The sequence below is a fragment of the Pantherophis guttatus genome, chromosome 3, assembly GCF_059756535.1.
Source record: "Pantherophis guttatus breed Tessera chromosome 3, ASM5975653v1, whole genome shotgun sequence".
Lineage (NCBI taxonomy): Eukaryota > Metazoa > Chordata > Lepidosauria > Squamata > Colubridae > Pantherophis > Pantherophis guttatus.
In genome coordinates, this window is record NC_142065.1 from 203374101 (window position 1) to 203393076 (window position 18976).

An 18976-nucleotide genomic window follows, 5' to 3' on the forward strand; every position below is an offset into this window, starting at 1 on the left:
CTTAACTTTTTTTTAAAAAAAAACCAAACGAACGGTTTTTACTAGTTTTTTTTAAAAAAAATCTTTGTGTTGGGTACCATTTGTACAAACACTGTTAATTTAAACAAATCTGCTTTTTTTTTTTTTTTGAAAGTTTTCCTCCCGGTTGCACATAAGAAAAGCTGCAAATAGAAAATGAAGTCACTGAGGATTTTTCTTTTTTCTTTTTTTTTTAAATAGCAGTAATAGGCAGTTTCGCCATGCACGAGAAGCAATATTAAATATTAGTTTTTCAAAAAACAAAAAGGAAAACAAAACAAAAAAAGAAACCACGTTTAAAAATATTTAGTTCAAGTCACAGAACTTTCTCTCATACAGAGAAATCCATAACGCAATGCAAGAAATTAGCTGCCATGTACAATGGCGACTCTGAAAAGTAAAACAAAACAAACAAAAAATAAATTTACCTTCCAGAGATGATACATTTCATTGATTTTGGCACAGAAAAGAAGTTATCAGCTTACCCAAGGACAAGAACGTGATTTTTTTTTTTTTAATGGAAGAGAGGACACGGGGAAAGAAAGTCAAAAGCAAGACTGAACAAGATAGTAGTTGCAATCACTTTTTTTTAAAAAAAAAATCTGTGCATCTCAGTCATTGCAGAATACTGTTTACAGCAGGAGCACACCTTGCAGGTAACTGTTATTGCAACATAGATTTAATTTGCTTGGAGGTAGTCTCATCGTTCAAATGTTTTGTTGTGTACCTATCGAGGAAAGAAATACACGTTAAGGTGATGCTTCGCCTTATTTATTTTTTATTTTTTTATAAAAATGTCAAATGAGCCTTGGTGGCGCAGCAGACTAAAGCACTGTTAAGTAACACCAGCTGCCTGCAATTACTGCAAGTTCAACTCTCACCAGGCTCAAGGTTGATTCAGCCTTCCATCCTTTCGAGGTAGGTAAAATGAGGACCCGGTTTGTGGGGGCAATAAACTGACTTTGTATAAAAAAGAACACCACTTAGGGAGGGGGGACCGAAAGCCCTACTAAGCAGGTATATACAAAAGTATGAAGGCTATTGCTTAACGCACTGTAAGCCGCCCTGAGTCTCCGGAAAAGGGCGGCATATAAATCGAACCAATCAATCAATCAATCAATCAATCAATCAACGTGTGAACAGTGTGGCACATTCCAGTACAAACAAAACTAATTGGATTAAACATTATTATTGCGTTCAATCAACTTGTGAAATTCCCATAACAATACACATCTATATTAGGTTACAGTCTTATCATTATTCAATTATTCCACCTATTTCTCATTATTACTTTCATTTTATCAAATAAAAATGTAATACATTAATATCCCCTTTATTTCTATCTCTTACTCTAGCTTTTAATCATATCACCCAGTTGTCAAGTTTCCGAAAGATGCCCTAATTCAAAAATTTTTTACTACTGGTTCTGTGGGCGTGGCATGGCTTGGTGGGTGTGGCTGGGGAAGGATACTGTAAAATCTCCATTCCCTCCCCACTCCAGGGGAAGGATACTGTAAAATCCCCATTTCCTCCCGATCAGCTGTTACTCGGGAGGCAGAGAATAGATGGGGGTGGGGCCAGTCAGAATTTTTACTACCGGTTCTCTGAACTACTCAAATTTTCCGCTACCGGTTCTCCAGAACTGGTCAGAACCTGCTGAAACCCACCTCTGATATCACCCTATATTAGAAATCTTTTCCTTTCGGGTTTTTTTTTTTTTAAGACTCAGATCAAGTACAGTTTGTAGTGCTGAGGCAGCCATAGCAACAGCACTTAGATTTATACATGCTTCATAGTGCTTTACATCACCCTCTGAACGGTTTATAAATATCAGCATACAACAATCTGGGTCCTCATTTTACTGACCTCAGAAAGATGGTCAACCTTGAGCTGGTCAGGATCGAACTGCTGACAGTGGGCAGAGTTAGCCTGCAATATTGCATTCTAACACTACGTCACCACCATGATGCTAAATAGTGCAATTGACTGTCTATCCATCTCTCTTCTCTCTCTCTCTCTTTCTTTCTCTCTATCAATCGTATTCTTTCTCTGTCTCTCTCATCAGCTCATCTTTCTCACCAAGGGACTCTGGGCGGTGTACAAATAACATAAAAACTGTACATAATTTTTTTAAAAGAGGCAATTAGAATTCCACATTAAAAAGTTGATTAAAGGGCAGGAGTTGTGGAACAACATATTCTCTGGATAAGAGTTATTTGACTCACAAATGCCAGAAGAAGACATGTTTGACAGAAACCAAACACAGCACTCCTGGAGAACCCGATACAATGGAAAAGCGTGGTGATGGAAAGGTTATGGTTTGGGGCTGCTTTGTGGCATCACGGGCAGCTTCCCATCAAAGAACCCATTATGAATCCTTCATTGTACCAGAGGATGCTTCAGGATAAAGTGAGACCACCTGTCAGAAAACTAAAGCTCAAACAAAAGGTGGCCTTGCAACATGATAGGAACCCTAAATCTTCTACTAAATCCACCTAAGAATGAGAAAGAAAGAAAGAAAGAAAGAAAGAAAGAAAGAAAGAAAGAAAGAAAGAAAGAAAGAAAGAAAGAAAGAAAGAAAGAGGGAGGGAGGGAGGGAGAAAGAAAGAAAGATAGAGAGAAAAAGGGAGGGAGAAAGAGAAAGAAAAAAGAGAGAGGGAGGGAGAAAGATAGAAAGAAATAGAAAGAACGAGAGAAAGAAAGAAAGAGAGGGAGGGAGGGAGAAAGAGAGAGAGAGAGAGAGAAAGAACAAGAGAGAGAGAAAGAAAGAGAGAGGGAGGGAGAAAGAGAGAGAAAGAAAGAGCAAGAACAAGGGAGAGAGAGAAAGAAAGAAAGAAAGAAAGAAAGGAAGGAAGAAAGGAAGAAAGAAAGAAAGAAAGAAAGAAAGAAAGAAAGAAAGAAAGAAAGAAAGAAAGAAAGAAAGAAAGAAAGAAAGAAATAAATAAATTCTGGAACGGCTAAGTCAAAACCTAGATGTAAAGCTCACTGAGGGTGGTTTAAAATAGGCTATATAATTGAGGACCCAGTTGTGGGGGCAATAAGCTGACTTTGTATAAATATACAAAAGGGTGAAAGCTATTGCTTAGCACATTGTAAGCCGCCCTGAGTCTACGGAGAAGGGCGGCATATAAATCAAATTAAATAATAATAATAATAATAATAATAATAATAATAATAATAATAATAATAATGCAATAAACCCCTCAAACATTTTTTTCGCACAGCTGGGGGGGAAAAGGGTCTGGAGAATGGAGAAAAATTCCTTTTAGTTGATCGGTGGATGGTTATAAGAAATGTCCACTTGAGATTACTTCTGTCCAAGGGGCAATACCAGGTATTAGAGCCATGGTAATTTTTTTCCACAGGGAAAAAAAAATGGCATATAGGTAGTCCTTGATTTACAACCATAATTGAGTCTACAATTTTAGTCATAAGTCAAAATGGTCATTAGGTGACCGTGCTTGATTTTATAACTTTTTTTTTTTTTTTGCAGCAGCTGTTAAGTGAACGTCGCAGCCATTAAATGAACACGATTCGTTAAGCGAACCCATTATCTCCAATATGGGGGTGTTTTTTTGCCGGAAACCAGAAATAAATAATGGTTTCTGGGGGAAAAAAACCCCATCATACATTGTAAAAAAAGGAAGTTTTTCAAGTCCCTCGTAACGCTGAATGGTCACCTAGTAACTGGTCATAAGTCGTGGACTACCTGTATCTATTTTATTTTTTGTTGAATGATGATCGCAAAGTGAGTTTTTCATAGGATCTTTTCGTTCAATTACATCATCTTTACACCTTTATATTCTGCTTGAATGAAAACAAAAAGATGTGATATATTTCCTTTTTTTTTTTTTTTTTAAGCACATGGATGATGTGCTTGCGAATTTATCTTTTTCACATGACGGCATCTGATTAAATTAGCGTTTACTACGCAAAATGTTCTTATAAACTTGGATCTTTCGCATTTGTACCATCTTAATTTTTACTGTGCTTTGTCCCTAAGCTCTAAACAGCTGTTAGTGCCAGAAATATACAATAGGGAATTGAGATATTTGATTGTGAATGTTTTAACAGCGGCTAGAATTGTGTTTGCGAAAAACTGGAAAAATGAGAAAATACCAACGCAAGATGAAGTTATTAAGAAAATTATGGAATGTGCTGAAATGAGTAAATTGACATTTGAAATTAGAGAACAAGAAGATAAACAATATCATAAGATATGGGATTTATTTTACCAATGGCTAGATAAGAAAGCATGGAAATGAAATATGAAACATGAAATGAATGTTATAAATATAATACTTGAAAATATTTTTTATGAAGCGGTAAAGCCATCGTTAAATAAATGATAAATGAGGATGTTTATTTGTTTGAAAATATGAGAAACCAAGTAACTAGCAAATTTGAATATGGAGATGAAGCACAAAAGATTTGTAACCAACCGACACACTGTTTGAAATTGTAATGGAAGATGGATTGATGTTTTATGTTTTGTTTAAAAAATTTTAAAAAATCAAAATAAATAAATAAAAATAAACAGCTGTTAGTGAGAATTCAGTCCAACATGGCTTGATCTCCTTGTTCCCTTTTCTACTTATTTGGGAGACAAAGTTGTCTGCTAGGTTTGTCAGGAACCTGTTGGATCTTCCACTTGGTGCAGAGTTTGTCCCCCCGTTGATGTCAGGGTAGTTAAAATCCCTCAGCTTTGCAATATGTTTGCACTACTGGTTAACCAGCAAATGAAAGAGGATGGAGGGCTTGCTAATTCTTACAAATCTGTTTCTTGGAAGCAAGAGACTCACAAGCCAGCAACTCTATTTCTTGGAAGCCAGAGACTCCCAGTCTCTTGCTCACAGTCAGCAAACCTCTGGGATTCAAACAGAAGGCATTCATTCTACATCAAGATGGATTTAAAACACACACACACACACACACAAACACACATCCAAAACGCAACGATTGTGCTTAACATGGGAGGGCTTGTTAGGTACCTGAGAGCATTTAGAAGGCCTTCTACGCTGTTTGGAGGCTGGTCTTTGAGAACTTTGATGCATCCTTTCATCTAGAGTGCCATAAAACAGGAAAAAACAAAATATAGCATTTCAACGAACGTCTAGACGTGATGCAGTAATTCCGTACCTGTAATTTCAGCGAACTTGATTCATGCAAAGACTTTTTATTGGATATTTTAGGAAATATCCAAACTTGGTCTCAGTGTAAGTCACCTGAATTCTTAAAATGGCAACTTAATAACAACAATAATAATAATAAACCCTGCCACCACAAAAAAAAAAAAAATCAAAGAAACTGTGGGATACATTTTCTCAAGCTCTGTCTAGTTCTGAACTTGGAGAGACCCATACATGTAAATGACTCCTGAATTATCCCATTTATTGTCTAAATTATTTATTTTTCTAAATTATCCCATCTGTTGTTTAAAGCAGTACTCTGAATGCTACATCACCCATGTGTTGTTCATATGTGCTGTTAGGAGAAAAACATGAAGGATAACATAAAAACCCAAATATGTTACATAAAGAACTATATTTTATGAAGACCTAGAGCAGGGGTCAGCAACCTGCGGCTCTGGAGCCACATGTGGCTCTTTCATCCCTCTGTTGTGGCTCCCTGTTGCTAGTCGGCTCCACAATTGATAGGGCTTTCGGTTAGGACAGGTAGAGGAAAAAGGATGCCGTGCTAGGAGGAGACTCTATGGTGGGGGAACCGGACTTCCGGTCAACAGAAGAAAAAGGACACCGTGCTACAGGGGTGGGTTCTAAATTTTTTTACTACCGGTTCTGTGGGCGTGGCTTATTTTGTGGGTGTGGCTTGGAGGTCATGTGACTAGGTGGGCATGGCTAGCTGGTCAGAGTCATTTCTGGAAGGTCCTCGCACTTACAACCAGTCCTTGCACTTACGACCCGACTCATTTGTTTGCTTTTAACACTGATCAGCTGTAGGACGGCCCTTTGAAGCCCCGCGGCAAGTGTTTAAACAGTTTTTTCCCCTCTAGTCATCAGCTGGGACTCAGGAGGCAGCAATAGATTGGGGGTGGGACCAAATAAAAGGTAAGAATAACGTGGGGGGGTGGGAGGGCGGGGGGGGGGGTAAGAACCGGTTCGGTGACGTCATATCGTCACCGCTACCGGCTCGGCCGAACCGGACCGAACCGGGAGGAACCCACCACTGCCATGCTAGGAGGAGACTATGATGGGGGAACCGGACTTCCGGTCGGCTCCAGAATTGAATGGGGGCTTCCGGTTAGGACCTTTGTTGCTCTTTGAGTGTTTAAGGTTGCCGACCCCTGACCTAGAGCAATAAAGAACACACAGAGGAAATAGGAAATAGCACACAAAGAAGAATCCAGGCAAGCAGCTTGAAGCAGCAGAGATGAAGTTGTGAAAATAAAAACTCAAAATCATTTGAGGCCAGCACACAACATTAAGAATAATAGAAAGGGCTACTTTGGTTATGTTTAAAATAAAGGGGATGGGGGGGATCAACATATCACCTATTCAGTGAAGAAGGGTAACAACTAATAAGGAAGAAACAGAGTTATTCCTGTTTTCATTCCATCTTCTCTAACCAAATCTATGTGTTCCACTAGCAGATTGTGAAGAGAAGTAGGAAGGGATGAGAATAAAAATTGAGACTGATAAAACTATGGTCATGAAATACCTCTTTATTTTGAATGAGTTTAAATGTCCAGGGCCAGATAAATTGAATTTCAGAATACTGAAGGAATCACCTGATGGGTTGGCCAAATATTTGGGTATTATTATTACTATTAAACTCCCTGGAGAACCGAAATCTCCTTATCTTCAAAAAGAGGAGAAAGGAAGGCCAAAGATGCAGAAAACTATAAATCCGTCATTTTGACACCAATGCCTTGGGAGATGCTATAGTAATAGATCTGTTTGTAAGCATTTTTAAAAATAATGAAGCCAGCACTGATTTGTCAAGAACAATTCTTGCTGCATCTCATTTTTCAAAAATTATCCCATTTTTTAATCAAATAGCTTCCCTAACAAATTATGGGAAGGTTGCATATTAAATATTGATTAGCACCCTTACTTGGTATCTCTCTCCAATTTGATGAGGTGGGTATAATTATTGATTATATCTATTTATCCATTTAATTGGAATGCTTTCCAGCCCAGACTTAATTAGCTTGCTAATCAGCATGTTGTAGGAACTTGGACCAAAGTCAGGGATAAAATCCAGCAGGTTCTGACAGGTTCTGGAGAACCTGTAGCGGAAATTTTGAGTAGTTCAGAGAACTGGCAAATACCACCTCTGGCTGGCCCCAGACTGGGGTGGGAATGGAGATTTTTCAATATCCTTCCCCTGCCACGCCCAAGCCATGCCCACCAAACCACACCACGCCCACCAAGCCACACCCACAGAACCGGTAGTAAAAAATTTTTGGATTTCACCACTGACTGAAGTGGTATAGAGAATGTGTCTCCCATTTGCAGTTGATACAAAATTGGATGGGAGAGTTCATATCTTAGAAGATGGAAGTAAAGTTTAAAATTGAGTTGATAGGCTGGAAAAATGACCTGAGTATAATGTGAAAAAAGTTCAGGTAGTCTAACTTACAACAGTTCATTTAGTGACTATTCAAAGTTACAATGGAACTGGGGGAAAAAGTGACTTATCACCGTTTTTCACATTTACAATCGTTGCAGTCTCCCCAACAGTCATGTGAACAAAATTTGGATGCTTGGCAATTGTCTCATATTTATGACAATTGCAGTGTCCCGTAGTCATGTGACTGTCATGGTTTTGTGACTTTCTGATGAGCAAAACCAATGGGAAAGCCAGATTCACTTAGCGACTGTGTCACTAAGTTAACAATTGCAGTTATTCACTCAACAACTGTGGCAGGAAAGGTCGTAACATGGGGCAAAACTGACTTAACTATCACGCCTAGCAACGGGAATTTTGGGCTCAACGGTAGTCGTTAAGTCGAGGACTATCTGTACTTGCCCCTTTCATATTTTTTCTAAAGGTTCTCATTCAGTGGCAAAGACTTCCCAAAAAATCTGAAAGGGAAGAAGTACTGTTTCCTTTTCAGAAGGGGAACAGTGTCAAGTGCTTCAACTAGGAAGCAAATTCCAAATGTCCTAGGATTGGACATTTATTTAATTAATTTATTTATTTGTCAACAAGGAAACAAGTAACAGTATAGACATAGACATGGACACATGAAAAAAAATTGGCACAAATAAAAGGAAATAAATAAGCAGAACACAACCATAAACACATAAAATGAGTACATATAAATAGGAACAGTAGGACAGGGGAAAAGATCGTGGAGAAGTCCTAGATTGCAAACTGAATTTGAAACCGTAGCCTGGTGTTGCAATAAAAAAAAAACACTTATTAGGCTGACTCAACAGAAGCATCGTTGCCAAATCACGGGAAGTAATTGTTCCCCTTTATTCTGCTTCAGTCAAATCCCGCTGGGCTCCGTTTTAAGGATTCAGAGAAATTGGAAGAGGCTAAGAGAGGTGCAATAAAAGGATCTTCAGGGGAGGATAAATCTAAGGGAGAATGAAGGAAGCATCCAGGGTTACTCTTAATAAAAAAAATATCCAAGGGTCACATGACAGCCCTCTTCAATTGAAGCCAAAAATTCTTAAAGTTGCAAAGGTTGGACAGTAAAAGTAAAGGTTCCCCTCGCACATATGTGCTAGTCGTTCCCGACTCTAGGGGGCGGTGCTCATCTCCGTTTCAAAGCTGGAGAGCCAGCGCTGTCCGAAGATGTCCCCGTGGTCATGTGGCCGGCGTGACTAAACGCCAAAGGCGCACGGAACACTGTTACCTTCCCACCAAAGGTGGTCCCTATTTTTCTACTTGCATTTTTTACGTGCTTTCGAACTGCTAGGTTGGCAGAAGCTGGGACAAGGAACAGGAGCTCACCCCGTTACGCGACACTCGGGACTCGAACCGCTGAACTGCCGACCTTTCGATCGACAAGCTCAGCGTCTTAGCCAATGAGCCACCGTGTCCCTAAAGGTTGGATACCCTGGCCTAAATAGTCCTTCCAATCTACAATTAGCCCTCTGTGTCCTCCCACTGTCCTTCCCCCTCCCCCATGCAGTCAGCAATGAAAAGGAACATTTCAAACTATCCAAGCAAAGAACTTACATCAATTTTTGAAGTTTTTGCAAAAGCACCCACTGGATGCACATGGTCGTAGAGGATTATAACACCCACCATTACCCTCAGGCAGAAGGATACGGTCTCCTCGTTTGTGAACCTGCTTCTGTATTCTCTGGAGAAACAAGAGACGACACAAAAGGACATTGGATTACCAAAAGCTGAAGCAACGTAGTTTTTAACAAACTTGCAAGTTCAGCTCAATAACTTCCCAAAACATGACCTACATTTGCCATGAGTGACTGTAGGACAGCCATTTATGAAGAGTCTTAAATTAAGCTTATCAACTATAACATTCAACTATTGTTATCCATCTTTCTTGGATGGATCCAGCTGTTCTATGAGAGCCCCGATTCAGCTCCTGAAGTTTATTTTTTAAATGCATTGATTCATATCTTGCCTTTATTATTTTTTGAAAACAACTCAAGATAGAGAACATATCTAAAGTTCCTTCTTTCTCCTATTTTCTCCATAACAGCCCTGTGAGATGGGTTAGGTTGGCCCAAAATCACCCAGCCAACTTTCATGCCTAAAGTGGGACTAGAACTCAGTCTCCTGTAATTGGCCCAAAATCAACCAGCTTGCTTTCATGCCTAAGGCAGAACTAGAACTCATAGTCTCCTGGTAATTGGCCCATGGTCGCCCAGTTGGCTCTCATACCTATGGCAAGACTAGAATTCACGATCTCCTGGTTTCTAGCCTGGTGCTTTAACCACTAGACCACACTGGCTCTCCTTAATTTTGATATTGTTCTCAAAGGAGAAAGCTGTGAAATAAGCGCTTGGCCTTATTGCCATGCGCTCAAAAACCCGATTTGGCTTATTATCAGGGGATGTCTTTTTTGGGGGGAAACAGGATATATATATAAAAGGCTTCAACTTTACACAGACTGTACTGTAGGCAAAACAGACAATTTCATGCTTTTTTTTAAAACTATGTAGGAGGTGAAAACATGTAGAAAACTACGGGACACCTTGGAACGCATCTCCAGTGTTGAAATATTTAACAGTATTCCCACAAGAAATAAACTGGAGAGTTTCCCCCTAAACGTAAGAGAATATTAAAACGGAAAGTGCCAAGATCTCTCTAAAGAAGAATGTAACTCCATCTGCTCTTTAAGCGGGGTTATTAGTTCTACTGGGAGGAGATGGGAAGCAGTCCTTATTTCCCCCTATGGCCGTCATCCCCTGATGAGACAGGGGCAGACGCAAAATGTATTACGGTTCTATTTTATCACTACTCAGGCCTCCTCAGGGTTCTCCTTCACAGAACTGTTGTACTTTTGCTGAGAATGGAGACAGAGGATAAGACGAAGAGGAGAATATCCCTGCTCCCTGCTAGGATTCCTGCCTCTGGCAAATCTCCTGCAGAACTAGGCGCTTAGAGCTCAAAGCATGGTTAGAGACCCCACACAACCACTTTACGGTCTGTTTTGGTTGCTCCCCTCTGAGAGGAGGTTTCAAAGTATTTCTAGCAGGACTTCCAGATTCTGTAACAGCTTGTTCCCTAGGCCATCCGTTTGGTAAACTCGCAAGATTTGTTTCTCTCGCCATGTTACAAACTAGACTGTGTTGTTTCTCCGTGTCATATAATAATATATGTGGGTATATGCATAATTGTATATGTATGTATGTATGTATGTATGTATGTATGTATGTATGTATGTATTTAGTCATGTTTATGTAGTGGTCATTGGAGGTGATGACGTCAGGAGCTGTATGCGACGAAATTTCATTTTAATGTAGGCTAATAAGTGTGCATTTATAGTGACAATAAAGTTATTCTACTCTACTCTAACCCCTGTCATCTTAACACACTACTTGGATAAACAGATCAAACTAAAAGAAGGAGCAACATGTTTGTGATCCAGCATTTTGTAAAATGTGAGGTTATATAAAACCACGGGAGAAAGAGACCTAAATACTGACAATATACCAAATACTGTTTCCCCCCTCCCTCCTTCCTTCCCTCCCTCCATCTCTTTTCTCTTTCTCCCTCAATCTCTCTCTCTTTCTCCCTCACACTCTTTCTCCCCCTTCTCTCTCTATCTCTCTCTTTCTTTCTCCCTCAATCTCTCTCTTTCTCCCTCAGTCTCTCTTTCTCCCTCACTCTTTCTTTCTCCCTCAATCTTTTTCTCCCTCCCTTCCTCTCAATCTCTTTCTTTCTCCCTCAATCTCTCTCTCTCAATCTCTCTCTCTTTCTCTCTCACTCTCTTTCTCCCTCACACTCTCTTTCTCAATCTCTCTCTCTCAATCTCTTTCTTTCTCCCTCAATCTCTCTCTTTCTCCCTCACACTCTATTTCTCCCTCATACTCTCTTTCTCCCTCTCTCTCTCTCAATCTCTCTTTCTTTTTCCCTCAATCTCTCTCTTTCTCCTTCAATCTCTCTCTTTCTCTCTCACACTCTTTCTCCCTCACACACTCTTTCTCAATCTCTCTCTCTCTCTCTCTCAATCCCTCTCTCTTTCTCCCTCAATCTTTCTCTCTCTCCTTCCCTTCCTCTCCCTCTCCCCTCCCCTTCTCTCCCATGGCTGGGAAAAGATCACACACACACACACACACACACACATTGCTACCCTAAAAGCAACTTCTGGGCTGAAAGGATTTCTTTGAGGAGAAGAGGAAGCTAACTTAAGGAAAATAGGTTTGGTCTCAGCCTTTGTTCTATATATGTTGCAACAACCTCAGTGGTTGGGAGAGGGATGGGAGGAGACTGCCATTCTGCAATATTCTGTCATTTTAGAAAGGTCCTGGCTACTTTAACACGAGTGCAGCTTTGTGTTTATCTGTGTGTGTGTGTGTGTGTGTGTGTGTTTGCAGGGACCAGAATAAATCGATTGGTTGACTTTACCCTTCTTTCTTTTACCGATTTTAATTTCTTTCAGTCTTTTACAGTTTTACTAATACCAATAAATTCAACGTAATGATGATGATCCTCACCTACTGATAAAAACCTCATTTAGGTTAATTGAAAGTTTACAAACTACTACTCAAATACTTCCTTGTCAAAGCAAGAAGGTTAAAATGGAAAAGGGAAGAAGGGAGGGGGGAGTCACCAAGCGTGTATTTTAGGCTATAAAAGGTATTAAAGTAATGTTAACTTCCGTCAGCGATTCTTCCAAAATCTTTCCTGGAATAAAAAGCCAACATATAAGAGTTGCTCCCGTATTTGTTAAAATCAAAGTTGGCTCTATTCTTTTGTGTAAAATAGTCCCTTAGGTTAGGACCATTACAGTGATACCTCGTGAGGGTCATACGATGGTCAATCATACAACCCAACCGATTTGATTTTACAATCCTTTTCTGGCACCTGCGGTTAAGTGAATGCCATTGGTCGTTCAGCAAACATCACTGTCGCTACACAAATCAATGGTTCGATATGGGTGTGGTTTTGCCGAAAACTGGAAGTAAAGGCCAATTTTTCAACAAAACCTTGTAAAATGCATTCATGTGACACTAGAAATGCAGCCTGGTTGCTGATTTCCCATGATCTCACATGATGGGGTGAGGGGAATCCAAGTGTTAGAACTTTGAATCCGGGTTCTAAGTATCTGCCAGGTAGATCTGTCAGAACTTTGAATGGTCACTAAGTGACCAGTTATTAAGTTGAGGACTACCTATATTTAACCTCTGTAAACTAAACACTCTTTTGGGTCAAGATAAGTTATCTAGTAAGTTCATCAACACGTCCATGTGCTTTTCTTGGGAAAGTGATGGAAGTTGTTGTTGTGACCTAGGCTTCCTGAGTCATTAAAACACACAAGTAATCCCAAAAACCTCTTTTATTGCAACAGCTGTGAATTATGTTCATTCACAGCTGAGTCCCAATTAGTTGCAAAAAGTCCTTCGGGATAATCACCAACCTTTATCTCCCTTGACACGCTGCCAAAGATCTATTTGGCAAAGCCACATGGAGTCCAGAATCAAACAAGAGATGCCGACCGGGAACAGAATTAACAACGTTGCTTTCCTGCAAAGGGCCCACGTGCCTTTGCTCCTCTTTTAAGCCTTATGGGAGGGGCCAATCATCTCCAGGCCTTACTCCCGAGTCGTCCCTTTAGTTTTAACTGTTCTTGCCTTCCGGCAACTCTGCCCATCCGCGCTCTAAGAACAGGCTCCTCCTGTTCCTCTGCCTCTCTGATGTCTGACTCTGGAGGCTCCAGAGTCCGCGCATAACTCCCAGATGGCCCTAGCCCCACAACTGCCTCTGATGCAGAGCCCTCGTCCGAGCCTTCCCCAGACTCCAGGACTGGCCCATGTTCTTCCACAGCCTCCTCATTGTCTGACTCCACTGCCAGCTCTGGAGGCTACTGGCAGACCACAACAGTTGTCTGCCACTGGTCTCCTTCTATTTTTGTTGCGTTTTACTTCTTGACTTCCCAAACTAGCTTACATCTCTTGGCGTTCCCCATCCAAATACCAACCAGACCTGATGCCACTTAGCTTTATGAATAAGTCCAGGGCCAGTTCAGAATAGCCACCTATTTGTGAACTGAAGGAATTAAAAATGATTCCCACATTTCCCCTTGTCTGCTCAGTTTAGACCAGGGGTGAAATTCAGCCGGTTCTATCCGGCTTGGGAGAACCGGTAGCGGCGGCTGTGGGAGACTCCACCCACCCGCATGGATGTCATGACATCACTTTTTGTGACATTTTAAGCCTCTGCGCATGTGCAGAAGGCTTGGCGCATGCGTGCACGACGGTTCGCACACATTTGTGAACCAATAGGGAAGGTAAGTGAATTTCACCCCTGGTTTAGAACCTGTGCATATTGGTACCGGTAGTCCTTGACTTAAACCACAATTGAGCCCGAAATTTCCGTTGCTAAGTGAATTTTGCCCCATTTTACGACCTTTCTTGCCACATTTGTTAAGTGAATGACTGCAGTTGTTAAATTAGTCACACGGTTGTTAAGGGAATCCGGCTTCCCCACTGACTTTGCTTGTCAGAAGGTCGCAAAAGGGGATCGCGTGAATGCTGCAACGGTCATAAATATGAATCAGAGTTGCCGAGCGTCCGAATTTTGATCGCGTGACTTCAAGGGACATTACGACGTGTGAAAAAGGAGTCATTAGTCATTTTTTTTTCAATGCCGTTGTTCACTTTAAACGGTCACTAAATGAACTGTTGTAAGTCGAGGACTACCTGTATGTGACAAATGATGATATCTGAAGGGATGGTTCTACTCACGGGGTTTCCAGCATGACTCTGCAAACGCTGGCCATGGTGCTTAAGCAATCTGTGGTGTTTTCTATAGGTAAATTCTTGTTCTGTGAATGGATGGTTAAAGGAAGAAAAAGTTAGTGAAATGTGACCGGGAGCATCGTTTTCGTCACCCCTTTCCTAATGGGAGTCTGTAATAGTAATTATGGTTAAGGATGGCCCAGAGGTTGTTTGAGCAATTTCTCCCGATTCTAAACCATGCAAGGCACGTAGGAGGAATATTCAGAGATTCTAAAGTGTTAACGGGTTTGTATACTACCTGGAGCTGCCTTTGAAGAGCATCCCAAAGCTTCCTCTGGCATAAAATGCATTGTGCCAGTGGAAAATGCACAGTCACACCTCGGCTCTGTGAGTTGCACCAGTTGGCAGTTTGCTGCTAGGTGCAGTTCAAGGCCTTACGGCTTTGACTTTTGAAGCCCTTATTAAAGCCATAAGATCTTATCTGAGGGATCATATCAACTACCCCGTTGGCATATGCAGCAAAAGAAACTCCTGGGACATTATTTTACCAAAAGTATAACTTTGCTGATAGATCCATATAGGCACAGTAGAAGCAAAGCCAGTTCTGAAGTTTTCGCGCGCAAAAAAAAATCTGCATAGTTAAAATCCCCATTTTCCACCCTCTAGGCCACCCACTATCCATTGTCCCCCAATCCAGTGCAATTTCTTTGTTTTGGGAAACAGTCAGCCGGCTCTCATCGTTTGACCTTGAGTTGTCGAGATTCTCCCAGGTCACAAATGGCACGCATAAAGTCTTCAATTCCTCCCCAGCAACCCATACTATTCCAATCTTCTTTTGGGAAACCATAGTGAACTTGTGAAGTCATTGTATGAGGCTAAATGAGGTTGACGGGTCCTAGGTGCCTCTCTGATTGTTTTGTTGTGGACCTATCATTGCTCAAATTAGGTAACATCATCAATGCTAGACTAGCACTGATGATGTTCCTTAGTTGGGTAATGAAACGTCTGTAAGAAAACAACCAAGCTCAGAGGGCACCCTCATTCAACCCTAAGCTAATACTATTCTCCTTTACCAATATCAAGGTAGGTGAAATGAGGACCCAGTTTGTGGGGGCAATAAGCTGACTTTGTATAAAATATACAAAAGAATGAAGGCTATTGCTTAATGCATTGTAAGCCGCCCTGAGTCTCCGGAGAAGGGCGGCATATAAATCAAATTAAAAAAAAAAAAAAACCCTTGAGATTCTTTTATATTATCATTTTTGTTCTCGTTCATTTTTGTTTTGTTTTTAATTTTGTGATATGGCTTTGTTATTCTGCTTGTAAGCAGCCCAGAGTAATTTTTACAAAATGGGCAGCTACACAAATTTGCGAAATAAATAAATAAAAACCCCTGAGCAACATTACACAGGTCTTGCTGTCCGTGAAGAACACTTCATAATATTGACAAGGTTTGACGCTTCCTCTCCACTGAACCCCCAAAATAAAATTTATGCGAATCAGTCACAAAAGACACAATTGTTTTTCCAAAGCTATCTGTGTTAACGGAAATTAATTCATGCACATACCTCTGAAACAAATTTTGTTGTGGCATCACTTAAGGTTTTCAACATTGGTGTCGCTTCAGCGTAAAATAAGGACATTCTATTAGCCAATTCATTGTTTACTTCATTTTCCCCTTCTGCCTACCAAAAGTTAAAATACATGTTTGCATGATTAAACGGGTCAAGGAGAAGAGAACACAGGAAGTCATTTTCTTCGATTCTACTTAAAGGTTACCTACTGGGACATTGTTGATTCTCATACGACTTAAGGTTCTTCTGTAATAACTGAAATCATTCTGAATTGCAGGATTTGTCATCTAAAAAGAAAAAAAGAAAAGGTCAAGATACCAAGAACTTCATGATAAAATTACATACAAGCCTGGGCAACTCAGTTTCTGGTACCCAAAATGACACTCACAGAACCTCCATGTTTAAATATATTAGGATAAAGAATGAATTATTAAAAATTAAAAGAGAATATATCTGATTAAAAATGGAGAAAATGGAATTTGAGGGCAAAAGAAGATACTGTTTATAGAAACAAGAATAGAAATATTAAGATTTGATTAAAAAATATGGAAAAAGAACACTTTGGCAGAAATTGTAACTAAGTAAAATATATTTGGATATGACAAATTGTATATATGATATGATCAATACTCTGTTTCATAAAATATGTGGGTGTGTGTTGGGAGGAAAAAAAACTAATAAAACCTGGCTCAAAAAAAAAAAGAAAAAAAGAACCTCCATGAAATATTGAAAAAAATTACCATATTTTTCCGAGTACAAGATGCACTTTTTTCCCTCCTAAAAGAGGCTGAAAATTTGGGTGCGTCTTATATTCCAAATGTAACGCCGCCCACCCCCACCCTTCAGCCTCTGTGCTGCAGAGATTGCCACCAACAATGGCTTGTGTTTTTAGGCTCCATATGCCGCGTTTTCAGCCTCCAAATTCTCTGTTTGAGAGCCCTTCAAGGCTGCAGGGAAATGTGCCAAAGCACATCGCTGCCAATCGCCGCCTGAAAATGCGACACGTTTGGAGGCTGAAAATGCGATGCGCGGTGCCCAAAATGGCTACCCGGAACAGCTGCTGCCTTCTCTTACCTCTTCACGCGTCGCTTGCTTTAGTCACTGGAGCTCCCTCCAAGGATCAGCTGTGCTTTTGAAGCTGTTTTTCAGCCCCAATGTGGCGCTTGCGAGTGAAGCGATCTTCTGTGCTTTGTCTCCTTTTCTAATTGCTGCTCCCTCCGATGATTAGCTGTGCTTTTGAAGCTGTTTTTTAGCCCCAACTAGCCCCAACCTCAAAACCAGCGAGTGAACTAATGTGCTGAAGCTGACCGGGCTAAGTACGCTAGCCAGATGAATACCTGGTAGGCAGAATTCCCCCCACACCTATTTTCCTCCCCAAAAACTAAGGTGCGTCTTATACTCTGGTGCGTCTTATACTCTGAAAAATATGGTAATTGCTAAATCAGGATCCCCATGTGAAAATACATGACATTTGAGGGGAGAATATGCCAGTTCTTGAGGCAATGGAATCCTGAAATCATGTTTAAGATTTGGGGAATGTGTGAGATTTTCTACCCTTTTCTACTTTCTTATCTTCTTATAGATAATTTGTATGCCTATCCATTATGAACACTGTTAAGTTTTGGTGACTCACAATCAAATTATTGCGATTTTATTAGGTGAAATGCCAACCTCTGCCTTAACTTGTTCAAAAGAGGGCAGAGTTTCTCAGTTGTAAAAGGTGGAGAAATTAGACATATATATTTGATTTTTTAAAATCCTGCCTTTATTACTTAATAGATAACTCAAGGCAGTGAACATACGTGATACTTTTTCCTCCTCCTATTTTCCCAACAAACCACCCTATGGGATGGGATGGATTGAGAGTGACCAACTCAAATTCACCCACCTAGCTTTCATGCCTAAAACAGGACTAGAACTCACAGCCTTCTAGTTTGGACCAAACTCCCCAGCCAGCCTATATGCCTAATAAATAAATATAAATAAAATGGCATTTCAAGCCCAAGCCACTTCAGTAGCATTGATGATCACAGTTCAGAACCTGATCATATATAAAGCTTAATCAATTGGACTATTAGAGATGCACCAAAATATAAATGAGCAAAAATGGTGAGTCTGGTACATAATAATTAGAATTACCAAATTTCTTCCTCTTCCTCTGAAGACTTACCATAGATTGCACTGAAGTGAGGGATAGAATGGCAAAACTTGAATGGCTCCTGATTTGATTCAGGTCTCTTATTGGTTGGTTATTTATATTCTTAATGTGGATTAATAACCCGACTCATCTAACAAAAGGTTCACAAGTAAATATGTTCTAAAAGAATCTGTTAGAAATCTATTATTTCTGCAAAAGGCGGAAATAGGAAGAAAGACATTTAAGTACCTCCTTATCTGTTTTAAACGCAATCTGAAAGGAGACCAAACCTCACAGCCAATAATGTGACTTGGTGATCAGCCAACCATTCAGGAATGACTCTGTTGTATTTACCTTCAGCTCGTCAAACCGAAGCGTGAAATGAAGGATTTCTGCAAACTGTTTAGCGAGAGCCTGCTCTCGCTCCAGATGCTGTGTAGGAGAATATGGCGTGCTAGTCAGGGCCCCGAGGAGACCTCGTAAAGCAGCTTCTATTTTGAAGGTGGAAAAAAAGAAAGACAGGCATATATCAAACACTGGGGACGTGTTGGTAACATCTTGGCATAATTCACAGTTACAAAAACAGGGTGCAGTTCAAGCATGACAAAATCCTTGGTGTGTTGTCTAAACAGTTAAGTTTAACCTGCCTGCAAAAAAATGGGGGGTGGGGTGGGGAGAAAAAACAAACAGGCCCACACTGAGAATTTACAACTCAAACACACACCAGCAAGCAAGTTGCCAAAATTATGTAGGGGTGTGATATTGTTCTTAAAAGTCATCTCCGACCATCTGTCATGCTAAAATGGATTTAGGGCTTTGCAGTTGCTAATCTAAACGTGTGTGAAGTGGAAATACAGAACTGGATAAAATAAACACTCTGAACTATTGCGGGCATC

General features: G+C 40.3%; 1 protein-coding gene across 6 annotated transcripts in view; it reads right to left on the minus strand.

Moving 5' to 3' along the window:
• Positions 1–585: 585 nt before the first annotated feature.
• Positions 586–18976, minus strand: part of CYRIB (CYFIP related Rac1 interactor B) — a 109192-nt gene continuing 90801 nt past the window's right edge. For all 6 annotated transcript variants that reach the window (XM_087890889.1, XM_087890891.1, XM_087890893.1 and 3 more), the window contains 7 exons: positions 18435–18571; positions 16153–16230; positions 15938–16054; positions 14376–14455; positions 9175–9301; positions 5006–5080; positions 586–741 (listed from right to left, as the gene is read on the minus strand). In XM_087890889.1, the coding sequence (XP_087747015.1) occupies positions 682–741; positions 5006–5080; positions 9175–9301; positions 14376–14455; positions 15938–16054; positions 16153–16230; positions 18435–18571 (674 nt within the window). In that variant the 3' untranslated portion in view covers positions 586–681. The remainder of the gene's footprint in view (positions 742–5005; positions 5081–9174; positions 9302–14375; positions 14456–15937; positions 16055–16152; positions 16231–18434; positions 18572–18976) is intronic.